Source organism: Stigmatopora argus, chromosome 10, assembly GCF_051989625.1.
Source record: "Stigmatopora argus isolate UIUO_Sarg chromosome 10, RoL_Sarg_1.0, whole genome shotgun sequence".
Taxonomy (NCBI): domain Eukaryota; kingdom Metazoa; phylum Chordata; class Actinopteri; order Syngnathiformes; family Syngnathidae; genus Stigmatopora; species Stigmatopora argus.
In genome coordinates this window covers 9,368,296-9,384,218 of record NC_135396.1, presented here as the reverse complement: position 1 = coordinate 9,384,218, position 15,923 = coordinate 9,368,296, and the positions used below count along the sequence as shown (strand labels likewise).

General features: G+C 39.7%; 1 protein-coding gene across 1 annotated transcript; it reads left to right on the top strand.

The window, feature by feature from the left end:
* Positions 1-77: 77 nt before the first annotated feature.
* kiaa0753 (KIAA0753 ortholog) lies at positions 78-13,913 on the top strand. The gene is given in 18 exon segments (XM_077611020.1): positions 78-474; positions 1,030-1,323; positions 1,584-1,781; positions 1,869-2,075; positions 2,147-2,386; positions 2,467-2,529; positions 2,961-3,182; positions 3,255-3,432; positions 3,550-3,874; positions 4,541-4,693; positions 5,438-5,527; positions 5,647-5,734; positions 6,309-6,374; positions 6,474-6,599; positions 6,673-6,748; positions 7,879-7,999; positions 10,426-10,650; positions 12,591-13,913. Coding segments are annotated over 18 exon segments (2,940 nt in total). The 5' UTR covers positions 78-366; the 3' UTR covers positions 12,751-13,913.
* The last annotated feature ends 2,010 nt before the right edge of the window (positions 13,914-15,923 follow it).

The following is a 15,923-nucleotide window of genomic DNA, read 5'->3' as shown; positions in this document are numbered from 1 at the left end:
AGATATGTTTTTTTAGTAGCAAAAAAATAGGAAATATTTATTTGATTAACGTATTTATAGATTTATACATTTTATTTTTGTATCATTTCGCTTTCCGTATTTCCTACTACTCAAACAACGATTTGTTGTTGTCATGGCGGCGACAGTCTAAATTCATCGAGTAGTTTAGAAAACTTTAACCTTTTCGATATTCTATATTTATTCAGACATGTGGGATCCGAAGAGATGTATATACTTATGGTTTAATCATTTCCCGGAAGTTATTTTTTAATCAACAGCGATCCTAGTTAGTTTGAGGCTATTTGGAGACAACGGGGCAACCCTTTTGCTATTATGGGAGAATAGTTGTCAAAAATAAGTGCTGCCATGATTTCCATCGGACAACAAACTGATGGTATGGAATGGGTTGTTTTGTCTCCAAACCGAAAGCCCCAGATTGGTGACTGTTCAACAACTGAGACGTCCCAAAACAAGGTAAATAACCCATGTTGTCTTCAAGTGTTTCCCTATTAGACACAACTCTGTTATAAACATATTATACAGTACGTACTTAAAAAAATCATGATCTCATCTCAGTTTACATGTAAATTTATCTTTTGTGTTTTATAATACTTCCTTATTTGTTTTTTTTTGACCTGGCATCTTTGTTTGATTATAAATACAATTTTGAAATTTGGCTCATTTGCAATATTGCATTTAGTTTGTACTCACAATTTGTATAGTGTCAGAACTTTTTTTGTGGTTTGTGATTAAATATTTTAATAACATACCTAGGTCCCACCTGCTTCAAATTAACCTGAATTGTAAACACATTTCACTACCTATTTGTTGCCATAGGGAAACTTGCTAATTTTGGAGAATGATTTGTCTCATAAATTGCATCAGTCCTCTTGTTTTTATGCAGAAACTAAAGATGTTGTACTTGGCTGTTTCATTTCAAACGTGATGTTTTGGCACTGCCAGGCACACAATCATCTCATCTCATTTTCTGAAACGCTTTAAAATATTAATAAGTTTCTTTTAACACAGCTGTTGTTCAATGAAGCCGTGCCGGCAAGCATCGGAAACCGCGCCACGGCCGTTGGTCCTCCGGCTGCCATCGTTATCGAGAAACTACTTCCCTTGCCGCCGGACGAACAACAGAAGAATACAGATAGCGTGAAAAGTCCCATCAATTTCAGCATCCTTTCCGAGGAGAAGCTCCAAGCTGCCGTAGATCTAGCCAAGAGGGATCTCCAGCGTCTCCGTTTCCTCGCAATGTGCAAGCCGGACCCCCCGGAAGAAGATTCAACGATAGACGTTAGCAATGCGGCACTGCCTCAGGTAACCAATTTGGATAAACAGTGAGTAATAATGCTTTTTTTTAATTTAAATTTTTATTTTTTTTAATAAATCTTTTGCAGACGTAACTCTTTTTATCCTATTTCTTTAGAGCACGTAAATGTAGGCAATAATATCACTAATGCAATATTCAAATTCAGTATTTAATTGCTAACATTTTTCACCTTTTTTTTCCCCTTATGCGCATTTTACTGTAAAACATGTTGGTCACCGACGCTGTAATTTTTCCTCTTTCATCAAAGGTGACGACCAAATTGAATGTGAAAGAGAAAATGACGAGACCCGGATCAAAAGAACCAGCGTCCAAGCAGCGTCCCGTTCCTTCCAAGCAAACTGTTCGTCCGCCAGCCTCATCAAGACCAGCGGCAAGTGTGGACCAGCACAATCTTTTAAAGCGGGAGGTCTGCAAGCTTCAGAATGAGCTGGAAAGTCTTAAAAAGGTATTCAATATCACCATTTGATCAGAATTACTAGCTTATGAAATGTATTCCATTTGACTTACAAAAGGCGCCAATCTTCCTTTACAGGGCTTGATTCCAGAAGTAAAGCGACTCGGGAACAAACAACCACAGGACCCAACTAAGAAACCACCCGTGGCATCTAAGATGCACATTCCTCGCCCCTCCCCGAATAGAATTCACAGGTCAACGGATGTCCCAGACAACAGACAGGATATATTAAATAGAAATCTGCAAAATGAGCTGCAAAAGCCCTCGGATAAAGATTTCCAACAGGTACCTAATTACTATTTACAGGTAACTCATCCAAAAATGCTCCAGTTGTTTCCAAGTTATCTTGTGAGCAGGATCCATCTATAACCGTGGGCCAACAAGATGTGTTAAACCTGGAGCTGCACAAGCTGGATGCCGGGCTGGAAAACTATATCAGGCAAGTGGAAAAACTGTCAGACAGAGACACATTGCGTGCTAAATATGAGCCCAATGAGGAAGAAGACCTGGAACCCAGCGAGCGCAAGAAGCTGGAGCTACGTTGGCAGAGGGAGTGTAAGCGCTCGGTGCGAAGCATCTACGCACTTCAACAACGGGTACTTGAGTCTGACCATTCATAAATTTGAATTACTCTTATTCCACACTTAAAATTACTCTTGTGTGTGTGTATTTTAAGATTAAAGAAATTCAACAGTACATAGAGAAGCTGCACAATCAGGACATATGGGATGCTAAAAAGGTCAGATTAAGAGTACAGTGGACCCCCGGGTTACGACGGCCCTCCTTTTGTTTTCTTCACGTTACTGAGTTAAATATTTCCTTTTGGAATCCCCTTTTAATGGCATTTTCCCACCCTTTGGCATCAACAAGAATTTCTCTCGCACGGCCAAAAAGTTCCAAAATTCAAACGGCGGTCGGATGGATGCTGGTCTGCTATTGGTCATCAATCATTTCTATTGCCCACCATACGGCAACACCGGAATGGATAAATATCATAACTTGAGGGTCCACTGTAATATGAATGTAAAGCAGAAATCCGGGTTTTGAGGATCGATGGCACATACTTTGCGCTTATAGTTACTTTTTAACTTTTGTGTAAATAGACAAAACAATGTATAAAAAGCAGATTCAGAATAACTTTGCGATTGACTTTCCTTCATATTCCCACAGTTCACAGCCATACAGCGTCTTGCAGGTGTCCATCGTAGCACACTGAAAGCCTTGCAAGCCATTACCCGCCAGCTCGCCGAGCAATATCACAGCAAGCTCCCGTCACATTGTGGAAGCCTTAGCCGGCTCCTTTGTCAGATCACTCTGTGCTCGGCTAGAATACAAGTGGATCCGGGCTCGCCCATGCCCCAGATGGCAGTTGACATCTTGCGTAAACTCGAGGTGAAGTATAAACATGAATAGGGAAATGATGTTGTCTCTGCTGGCTCTTCCTAATTGTTTTCCTCCCTTTAGGTTTTGGACTGCGCTATCAGCAAACACGAGATTCAGCAAGGGCTGCAAGACCGTGCTCGTCCTACGCAAAAGAAACAGACCACTTATCCCTGTTTGTTGCCCCCCGCCAGAGCACCGAAAGGAAGCGGCGCAGCTCGTGGAATCTCCAAAGCCACTAATCAGCCAAAAGGTTACCACGGTGAGGACTCCACAATTAGTAAATAAATAGTTAGTAATTAAATTGAATAAGTTGAATAAAATATCAGTCACTCAGTCATTCACTCTAATAATTGTCAAGCAATTGTTGGAATTGCAGCACGGAGAATGGTGTCACTTAAGCGACGGGAATTGGACAGGTCGATCAGCCTGCAGAGGTCGCCACAGCAGCTCAAGAGAAAATCCCCTGACAAAAAGGAGCAGCAATCTCCAAAAGTGAAGGTATTTGCTTGGATTGTAAATGCTGCAATTATCCCTCATTGACACGCAACGAATGAAATGTCTTGTTATGGTAATCTTGGAACGCAGGATGCACACTTCAAGGAGCCAACTGTGTCCTCTCGACTTCGAGTCAATCAGCCTCCTCACAGGGAGCCTTCGGTGCCGTGGATACCGGCGTCATCGCACTCACTCTCTCCACCACGGTCAGCATTTTAATCCCCCCCAGCCCCCTCATACGTCATGATTATGGATTCTTTTTATTGTTAGTTAAATAGTTACACACGCCAGGGATTCTTGAAGGGTTCTAACTGGCATTGCCTCCTTGTCCTTTCGTGTATGTACATTGGATACTTTATTTGGTGCACTAAGACATAATGAATGCCTGCAAATAGGAGTGATAGCAAAAGCAAAAAAATCCCCTTCCTTATGCATATGGTTGTTATTTTGAGCTGAAAATGGAACCCACAAGTATATTTAAATAATATCCTGGCTTAATTAAATGTACTAAACACTTAAGTAGTAAAATTAGTAACCAATCATGTTAACAATTTGCAGGGATCATTTTGGAATTAAATTTGACTAGTGGATTTATCTTATGGTCATTCAATTTAAAGACATATACTTAACAGATGGGCGTTACAAATCGGTCGTGTTGTAATCGATTTATGGACTTGGACACATTTGTGGAGTAGTATTATTAATTGTGGTATTAAATTCCTTTAGCACAGCAACATCTAAGTGGATGTATAACACATCCTGGTTCAGCCCACCTATTTGAGTGTTATTTTGGCCATCACTACATAAGCCGCTGTCATTGTCACCATTTTATGTCAAAATACCAATAATGCGCATCTCTGTGGTCTCCACAGCCCTCATCACAAGGGGGCCTCGGAGCCCAGGTGCCTCTCGTCGCCTAGCAAGCCATCATCATCCTCGAGCCCCCAAAAACCATCTGTAGGCTTTAGTGAAGAAGCCCATTTGAGTTCAGAAAAGAATCAACAAGCCCAGAATGAAGCATTAAGGTAACATCAATAAGCTTGGTTTTCTTTCACGCTTAACAGGAACAATTTGTCTGTATCAAACATTTACTCTGGTTCGCGTCGGGTTTGTACACTGGTAGTTGGCTACAGGAAGAACAAATCTGCAATTTAACGAGTCCCTTAATTTTATTCACAGTTATGTCTAAATCCCGTGTCAGCCTTTATTAACTCACAGCCGCAGGCATTACCTACAAATCAAAGTTATTTTTCGACCTCAACAATAAATTAATTGAACTGCTCTCTCCATTCTAAAAAGAGGTCATTTGTCTTTGTGGGACATTCATTCTTGGCCTGGTTCTTTGCTCCACATATGTTCATTTAATCCAAACATCATTACCGCAAATGGGCCTCCAAAAGAATCTTTAATAACTGCTGAATGTTTGAAAGTAAATTTTGTTATTAATGTAATGTTCTATGCACAGCTTGTTTAAAAAAATTGGATTGGTTTAAAAAGTTACAGAACCACTGTTAGACGTGGTCAAATTAATGAGTTTATAATTAATATAGCAATTAGTTGAGTTGCCCAGCATTTGTGCAGCTCTTAATAGCTCATTTATATGGTAGCAGTGTTATGATATTTTATAGTGGTTTAGGTTTTGGTGCCCTGTGCAAAACTCGTGTTGAAAATTTTGACGACTCTTGCAAAACAAAGTGTCCCTGAGTGTCTTTGTTTTGGCTGTTATGGTCAAACGCTGATAGCAAATTGCAACATGATGTTCCCTGTAGAGCAGCCTGGTTGGATAAGACCACCATGCGGCGACTGGAGGACCTTAACCAGCTGACTCAAGAGGAGGCCCAACGCATTGAACGCCTGAGGTATGGTTAAAGGTAACGGGCGGGCGTGTGGAGATCTAACTTAATTGTGACCTCAGAGCGAAAAAGCACGTTTTCACAACCAGATACAAATGAAACTAATCAACTGTTTTGGTGCACAGAGCCGAGGCCGTCTCACCGACCGAGTGGGCCAAGCGAGCTGAGCAGCAGGCGCGGATGAAACTCCGCCCGCTTCTGAATGAGGCTGAGGTTGGGATTTGTTTCTCTGTATTTGCAAAATAGCATATATGATATGATCCATGTTTTTTCACGTTTTCTCAATACAAAGTTATTTATATCATACAGGTAGCTTGCTTTTGTCAGCCCAATGTGTCAATGTGTATTCCGAAAAACAATTCTGACTCTATTCAGATATTTTTTCGGAAACACGACTTTTTGAAGGTCAAAAACATGCGCCTGTTGCAACAGGCAGTTAACATCCTTAAAAAAATGCATGCTAAACTGCTTGTTAATCTAATGCTAGAATATCTTCAAGTCAAGATAATGTAAATTAATTACAGGGAAACAACATGCTGTCACAGCAGAGCCAAAAAAAAATCAAAACATGGCTGATGTCCCAGTTTGACGTTCACGACATTTTTTAAGTATTCGCTAGATTTGCTCTGATGTAATCACCCATTTCAGACCCCCTCACCAGTCGGCATATTTGTTAGTTTTTCTGGCTCGCTATGACAAATACATTACTTAGCGATATGCTTTCTCGTATTTTTTTTGTTGATAGTGTTTCATGTGCTGTTCATCTTCATTTGTGTGTTTACTTCAGCATATTGCCGAATCTTGGAGCAGCTTGTCGCTGAGGAATAAGCTGTCAGAGCAGGCTGCAAAGAGGGTAAACAGCAAAGACCATTCCCAGCTGGCCAATTAAACAAGCGTCAGACGCACTTAAATTCAATTCCCTCAACATGCCTTAATGGTTCACAACACTCAGGTGACCGAGGGAGTTGAACGGCGTAGTAGTGAAACTCTTCCGGTAGATCTCCTGGAGCAGGTAGCACAGCGGGTTTTGCAAGCTCCTACCCTGGAGGGAATGCTGCAGCGCATGGAGGAGATACAGGTGAAGGTCGCCATGGAAACATACTACTTGTGGAGGGGAGGTTCAACGTGTTGAGAGAATGTGTTTTGAGCAGAGAGACCAGGAGGAAGTGAGGAGAAGAGTTGCCTCCATTAACTACTCAGAAGCTCTTCAATGGGAGCAACCAGCAGGTACTCTTCATCTCCTCACGCACAGGCATATTAATGCAGCATTAACTGAGCTGAGGCTATTAAGACGAGCTCACCCTGGGACATGTGGACCACTCTGGGGCCCACTTGACGCTGGAAGTTAGACTGGGTAGTTTTTAGTTCTCAAGATTGGTACACTTTGCCTCTTCTGGTATGCTTGGAAGCGGTGGGTCTTAGCCTGCCCATGACTTAGCAATGTAGGCACGTAATGCGATTATTGCAATGTAGTCATTGTTCCTGCCATTTAGTCATGCCAATACTTTAGTGGGTTTGAAACAATGGGTACTTTAACCGTAGACTTTTAAGCTTTCATTTTGGGTCATTTGCATTGAAATTTGCATAAGTATGCCATCTGCAGCAAGCTTAGCTTTCCCCTAACGTTCGACTATCATGAGACAAATTCAATCATTGAGACTTCTTAGTGCTTAATGTAGCTATAATTAATGTAAAAGTTCATTACAAAGGGAAAATGGAAAAAAAGTGGATATTATTAAGAACAGACACAATTTAAGGTGTCCACTGCCTGCTGCCTATAGTTGGCTGGGATAGGCTCCGGCACCCCCTCGCAGACCTTGGGAGAATAAGCGGTATGGAAATATTTAAGCAAACTGACTTTGACCAGAAATTCTATTTACTTCTAAACCAGTTGAACTACAACATGATTTTATGTGTCTTCCACTAAATGTAATATAGGACAAAAAGCCAATCATAAATGAAATTGCCACTTTTTTTTTTTTACTGAAACATGGTTTCGTTTATGTTGAATAATGTATCCACATTCTTTTTTTTAACGGGTAGACCATGGTTTCAATACCCACATTATCCCTCAGGGAACATTCTCTTGGTCTTTGTTGGCTGGCACTGCGCTCTCAATTCAATTTCATTTGGAGATGCTGCTTAATGTCACTTTTGGTTAAAGCCACCTGGTTGTAACTAACAAGACAGGACAGATTCTGGCTCCTAAAGAATTGAATAAAAAGCCTTGTCCTTTCAGCGTCAACTTCTGGAATTTTTTAACAAGCCATTCTGCTGCAAAACAAAATATTTCATCCAATGTATTCCTACAACTCACCTGCCCTCCACCACGTCTGCCCTCTCTCTGCACTTACCAGGCTCTCGGGTCCAGATTTCCAGCTCAAGTCCAAGTTCTCCACAGCCAATTAGACTTACCCGGCCAGTTCTGAAGCAACCTACGTTCACTAATATTATTGTGGAAAAACCTGTGGAAAAAGGGTGGGTTCTTCTGCTGGTTTACCGTGTTTTCTGCTGCATTCGTGTCTTTCCCTTCCAACAATACAGCCACTTTGTCATTCAAGATTATTTACATCCATGATGACAACATCGGTATAGTGGGCAGAACAAACTCTTTAGGTCAGCTGTTCAAATGAGCACATGTCACTGGCTATTTTCCATAATTGGGCCTCAAGACTGGATGAAATGCTTCTTTTTTTCCCCCCCACGGCATACTGTTTTGTTCCTGGTGAAGTGGCACGCTTAAGTACTCTCCCATGAGGAGGTTTCACGCCTTCACTGCAGATTGCTTTATGCCTACCTTTCCTCCTCAAACTAAAAAACAATAACTGCCTTGGGCTTTGCCTGCGGCTGCCCAAGTGCTGGAATCAATAAAGAACCTGAAATGGAGATAGAGATGGTAAAGGAAGATGGAGACAAACTGATAGAATGGCACAAATCACCCCCCAAAAAGATCATTTCTGGAAAAAAAAGCATGGATGTCTAAAATTTAGACACAATAGTTAGTATATTACATCAGAGATTCATAATGAATTTATCAAAGGCAAAAATAAACCTCCACCCAAACAAATGAGCCAAAACAAAAAATATGGAATCTTTATTTTGGGAAGGGTTTTTGACAATCGTGATTCACACAGAGAATTTAAATGTATTATATCCTATGGGATTTCTGCTAGATTAACCGGATGACTTTGTGTCCTACATTCCTCCTCTGAGGTTTGTGCAGTTGGTCCCCTTTCTCACGAGCAACTCCATGTTGCCTATGATACAATAGTGAGATTTTTTATGATGCGAGATAAGATTTATATATCCATGGTGAAGAGTCCAGACGCAGACGCCGGTCAGGCCGTCTCCCTGGCTGATCCTCAGCGTCTTCAATCAAAATCGATCTAATAATGAAAGACCCACTCAATAATCTTCCAAACCTTTCATGTATTCTTTTTAATCCATTCTCGTCTCTGGTTAAGGGGCTCTCCTTCCTCACCATTACGCTCGAACATCATTAATTGCCATGCCATGCCACATCTTTGTCAAAAACTGGGGGGTCAGTGCAAAGCAGATACAGTCACTTCATTTTTTTAAATATGCAGATAGCTTTTTATCCACTCTTCAAAGCTCAGCAGGCCTTTTGTGAGCTATTCTATCCTGAAGCTATCTTTGTCTTAATGCTAGCTAAGATTTTTTTGGGGTCTGAAGTATCCTTGAGTCAACTTTGAGACTTCTATTTTCTAGAACTAAACCCCCTGTCATGAAAAATATTTGTGTTTTATATCCCTGGTAAACAAGATCTCACACTAAGCAATACAATTATTCAATGTTATTACAATATACACCAGGGGTGTCAAACTCATTTTTTGTCGCGGCCTCATGGGAGTCTTCCAACTAGGCTACCAAAATTAATCGATTAATAAATTGACAGCTTTCTCGATCATGCTAATCGATAGATCATTTTTTGACATTCAAATTAGTACATTTTTTTGCAATTATTGATTTAAAATGAGGAAACAGGAAATAGTCCACAATCTTCATTTGAATTTCATCATAAAACAGAAATTTGGCACTCTTCATTTACTTTCTCGGGCCACACAAAATGATGCGGCGGGCCAGATTTGGCCCTGAGCCACCACTTTGACACATGTGATATACACAAACAAACAAAATACCTTTTTTGTCCTCATTAGCATTTTTTCAGTTGTCATGAAAAACATGAAACTGCTGTTTTATAACTAGTCCATATTATCCTCCCCCAGACAAAAATTCCATGGTGTAACATTTTTATTTATTTTTGATATTTTTTTCTTTTTTTCTTCCTCATATTTTCCTGAAAATGCTATACACAACTAACTTCCATTTTAAGTTACAGTGTAATGTTAGTGTAATTAACTTAGTTTTTGTGTATTTTTAATGAAGGCTGTAAGAATGACTACATATGGAGTTAATATTTAGTGATTTTGTATTTCAGTGATTTGGGGAGTGCAAGTGGCACTCTAGAAAGGCGGGTGTGTGGGAACTGCCGCAACACTAAATATAGCTCAGAGAGCACAAGAAGCAGTCCGATCTGTCCAAGTAGGGAGGATTAGAAAGTGCTCAGCTTTGCCCAGCTGAGCCCAGCTAAATCGGCGCTTTCCAAATTCATCATTGTGATCTCTGATAACAGCCCCTAAGTAAATTGATGTGTCATCCCCAGCTCGTACAGTCCAAATGAAATGGCCGAATGAGTTTCCGAGGCTTCTGTAATCCAGCCCACCCAGTCTTATGTTATAACGACTCCTGTAATATTTATCATTGTTGTAATGGTAATCAAACGCAATGCTTCTTTTGATGTTTCATAACTTGGACAGATTATGCCTTACAATGACATGATGACACATCACTATCTTCCTTTTTTGTTTGTTTTCCCACTATAGAATCCTTTCTGAGAGCAGCAGCCTTTTGGAAGAGGCATCCCGGGAAGAAGGTCTACCGATGTTCCCTGGTCCAAAGGATTGTGGTGCGGCGACCACGGTTCTTAGCGTACCGGCCGGCGTACTGAAAAGCATTCGATGCTACCAGGATGACTATGAGGGATACCTTAGTCGTTCGGCTCATGAGCACGGCAGTGGTGATGTAAACTTCGGGTCCTTTGCAGACAGGTATTGAAACTTTGGTTACAAAGCAGTCATTACAACGCTAACCCACTAAGGGATAAGAAACCACCATATGCAGTGGACTTGACAGCCCGCTATCCAACAGTAGTAAAGTGTTAATCCACAGGTGTCAAACTCAAAGCCAGGGGCCCAAATCTAGCTCGGTATCTCATTTTACGTTGCCCACGATGGCAAATCATGTACATCGACTTCATATCATGCTCAAATACTAAAACTAGAATTCGTACAAATGTCAATAAGTGATATGAAAGACTTTTCAAGACCACTTAGAACAGAATCTAATGCCGTTTGCGTTTAACACTTCTGCATGAATCCATTTACAATAACATATTATATATTTTTTTTACATTTTTTTCAGTTTAATTACTGCTTCGTTTTAATGCTTAAGGAGTTCAAAGCAGGCAATTGGAATATGGGCAGTCCAAAAGTGGAATATACAATAGGCATTAAATTGGAATTGGATACTTGGCCTACAATGTTACAACCTAAGGCGCGTATTTGCATATTCCTTTCAACACATTCCCTCTTTGCGCATAGCAAAAAAACGTGTGCAGTTCTTGGTCTAATTAGATGCACATTAAACTCCACTGCCATGGATATTTCTTGATGATGACATGGCGTTCTCACACCCAGAGAGAATGAGGCGGATTTATACGGTTCCTCTTTTCTTTCATTCCCGCTCCCACTCTCCCATTTACGCAGGCAACTGAATCGTTCCGTTGCTGCAGTGCAGACGACCACTCACGCCCTGTCGCTCATCTTATCTAGTTTTTAAATGACCTCAGAGATTCCTCATCTTGTTTTATGCCCCGCTTGTGTTGGGGTGTAAAGAACAATGGGTCCCTTTTTACGAGTACTAATATTTGGAAAGACACTTTACAGTACTGTGTGGTGTGCCACGCTTAATATGCAGAAGCACTTCAACAATGTCAGCGTGGCACATCTGCTTGTTGCTCCCCCTTCCCAAAACATCCATTTATTTGCCTAATTCTTTGACTCCATGAATATTCACAAACATCCACCAAAGCACAGTGCTCATTCAAACAAGAGTGTTGTGTAAACAAACAGAACGCTGTGTTATTTTGGACACATGCATATGGCTGTCATATCAATTGTCAAATTATCTTTGATTTTTACAGTTTTATACAAGCATAGAGTTACTGTAATGCTTACAAAGATAAATCCAGGACTTGCAAATAACGGAAATATCTAAAAAGCTGGTGGGGAAACCATCGGATAGGGTCCAGGGTTGCAATTTTTTGACCATTGTTTTAAAAGAAATATTTGGCGTTTTACTATTTACTACTTTTTGAGGTATAACTCACCATATACGAGATTAATTTGACAATTCGATCTGATTTGCCAATCAATTTTTCAATGGTTATCATGACTATTGATGCATTTTTTTCCCTTTATACTATTATACAGAACACTACATGTACAGTAATCCCTCGAATATCGTGGTTAATGTAGACCAACATGGCCGCGATAATCGAAAAATCGCAAATTGGGGGCACCCTGATGTAACTACGTTTTTTAGATTTTTTTGTCTTCAGTGCTGAGTCCTAGTAGCAAGAGTGGCTTCCGCTTACGAGCGTGGATTTTCACATTTACATTTACATTTTTTTTCACTTCAGTGCTTAGTCCTATTAGCAAGTAGAAGACAAGGGACTGATTTCAGCTTGCGAGTTTCAGCGTGGATTTTCATATTTTTATAAACTTTAAAAACAAATAATTAATAGCAGAAAAAAAGAGGTGAATTTCTTGATAAGTGAAGTGGCGGTAATCGAGGGAAGACTGTATCACTACTATAGTCTATAGTCCTTATGTAAGCATTTTTGGAATTAAATTTCAGCCGAAAAGTTATTCATGACTAATGTTTGAACTATGTGTGTGCGAGTGCCATCTCCTTTTTCGCCCTGCAGCTTAGCAGATGAGCTTTTGCAGGATGCAATGGCCGACGTGGCGGCCGAGTTCCAGGACGTGATGGAGGAGTGCGCCGAGGCCGTCTTCACTGCCGAGTTCCTGCAACTCATCCACTCGCCTCGCATTGCATCCTCTTCCTCTTCGTCAGTCAAAGAATAGGTGCTCGCAACTCACGTGTTGTTGTTTTTAATTTATTTTGTACAAATGGAATTGAGATCTTGGCAGTGTGTTTTATTCCATTTTTTTTCTTAACCTAAACTCTAGCAAGGAATATTGCCACACTGCTTTTTATTGGAGTTCTACGTCTCTTTTTTTCCCTGCGCCATCGGTTGTGTGAGATTGTATTCCACTGGGAAAATTAGTTTAGATAAGCTTGGAGAGACCTTTACTACATTATGGTGGAGGGATTAAAAGATTACCGGATCTCCTCTGCAGATTACTCACACTTTCTATTTCCGGTAGAGAGTAATGGGAGCGTTTGATTGTGTCATAACAGCGCATGTGAATTGGCTTTTGTCTTTTTGTCTAAGTGGCAGCTATGTTGTTTTCAGGTTCTTGCTAGAAAGAAGGTTCTAGATCAACCACACACTAAACATTGAAAAGGAAAGTGTAGAGTTGAAATAAAAGTTGACTTGGACATTTTTAGATGAGTACAAGTTCCGAAATAAATGAATGCAGTTTTGTGTAAATTGATTGAGTGTTATGCAAAACAATTGTCAAATGTAGTTATACAGTTTCTACATAGAAATCTCAGGAAAAGTGAAAATGATTGTCACAGCATTGCCAATGTAAGACAAAATATTTTAAAAATTCCTAGAACTCAACCCTGTTTTCTTTTTAAATAATGTATATTATTGTTTTATTTAGATTTCTTTTGTTTTCAAAGATTTTAACATAATGTACAGTATTTTGTTTGCTATTTTGAACTTTGTATGAGCAAAATACATGCTTTTTGTGATTGTTAAATAAGGTTTAGGTGCTTGAACTAACCTTATGTATAATATTTACATTTACAAGGCAACTTTGTTGTTATTACACCTGTATTAAAAAAATACCAGAATTATTTTCAAAATTGTCTTTCATTGTACAATTTTCATTGCTGAAATGTCAAAGTTGTTTTGATGTCTCTTTCTAATTCCATGTTAACATCTTCATGAAAAATTGTGCATCCAGTCCATGTTCTGCAATACAAATTCAGAAAGGACCGGTAGAGCCAGCAGAAACAGCAACTTGGGGAAATTCCTCAAACAATTGCACATGTATGGTAATCCATAAACAGTACATTTCCCATTTAATAAAAAAAGCATTCAAGATATTGATTGTAACAATGCGCAATCTGATGCATTTTGTCAGGTAATTCTACTTCATTTACCTTTCCCACAAAATGGTCTGATTTGAGAGGCGAGACAAACCTGAGCCAACCTTCATTTCATACTCCATTTATCGGAGCTAAAAAAGCAACTTTCTAAGTGTTGTTGCAGGGTTATCAGACTGTGCTCCTCAGGAGGTAAATCGAAGAATCTTTTCAATTGCAGTGCTTCTTCACTCACTCCAGTCACCTACAAAGTGAGTTAATGGACAAAAAGCCTACCTACTCATATTATTATAATTAAGTCACCACCACACCTATAAGTCATCTTCCATGGTTTGGAATTGCAGTCTTTATAATTAGGATTCTCACACTTATTTTTTTACTTTGCGTCAAAAGGGCTGCAAAATTATTTTGTCTCTCGTTATGACACTCAATACTACTACCTTTAAAACTCAGTAGTATCCTGTGGAAAATTAGAGCACATTAAACCCTTACTAATGTCACTGCGAGACACTAAATTGGTTGGACTTATCTATTGTAACAGGACTCATGAAATAAATCGGATACCTCGGTGGCTCATTAAACAGGACTTTATGCAAATTTAAGGATTGCAGAGAATCTTCATTGCTCTCTGACTTATTTAGTAAATACATATACAACCACCATTTGCTTATCACCTTTTATGGGGAGACCAGGATGTGTGATGACCAAATGTCAGAGGAATGCAAAGTCGGGGTCAAGGAGGCAAATTAATTAGAATACATGAAGGCTTCAAAGGCCATATAAGGAAGACTAACTAGACCTGACTAGAACTGAAGTAAAACGTTAAGTATATTGTGCATAAAACTGAAATTCTGTCAATGTTAACTCATGCTAAACATTTAATAGTGGTATATTTTACTGCAGTTTATCCCCCAAAACAACCCATTTCATTATCCATACATCAACATTAGCAAAATGTTTGGATCAAAACAACATAAAAAGTTACTTATCGATTACTCCACTTCCTTCTCTAAAACAGAAAAAGACAGTGAAGTCCAATCCATTGAATTCAGTCAAGTCTGAGCTGATAATGCAACTTTAAATATGATGAAGTGTGAGTCAACTGTCGCTGTCAGCAAATCCTTTTTTTTTTTAAATCCCGGTGTGCTTTATACATTTGAATAAACAATTTCCTAATGAATACTTCATGTGTACCCACATGGAAAAAAAGTGGCGGTAGCCTATTGGAACGTGGAATATGTGGAGACAATACCTCATTGAGAGAGTTAATTGAATTAGCTCTCTTTTGTGCTGAGCTCCATGAACAAGCTTTACGGTTAAATTGGTGTCAACTAAACAAAAACTGAATCTATTGCCAATGGAGCATTGTCTGTCTACAGTATTGTACTACATGGGTTCCATTTGGTAACAATTGGAATCATTTCTGGCATTCCTTAAAGAGAGGACTGAAAATATGTAGTTTGTCTGTTTTCCCATGTTGTAAATATGATTGGTAGCAGTAGTTTTTTTTAAAATACATTTTATTCTCCATTCATTGTGGTGTTGAAGTAAGGAAGGACATCAGGGGACATTAGTTGATGGTAGATAGTGCTTAAACAGTTGACTGTGATGTGTGTGTGGGTTGATGTCTTTTATTTTATAGCCCATGAGGGTCTGAAATAGGGCTGTGGATAAAACGTGTCTTGTCAAATTTGAGCAGATAATGGCTGCATTTCAGGGCAGTAATCTGCTCCATTATCATTTCATGCATAGATTGTATAAGACTTCCTGCTTGTGTTATTTTGAAACCTTATACGTATATAGTGATTACAACAGTGTATTGCTATTGAAAAGGCTGTTTACATTTTTTAATTCATTTTCGGAACCACTTTATCCTCACTAGGGTCACAGGGGGTGCTGGAGCCTATCCCAGCTGACTTCAGGCCAGAGGCAGGGGACACCCTGAATTAGCGGCCAGCCAATTGCAGGGCAGAAGGAGGCAAACAACCATTCACGGTCACAGTCATACCTAAGGGCC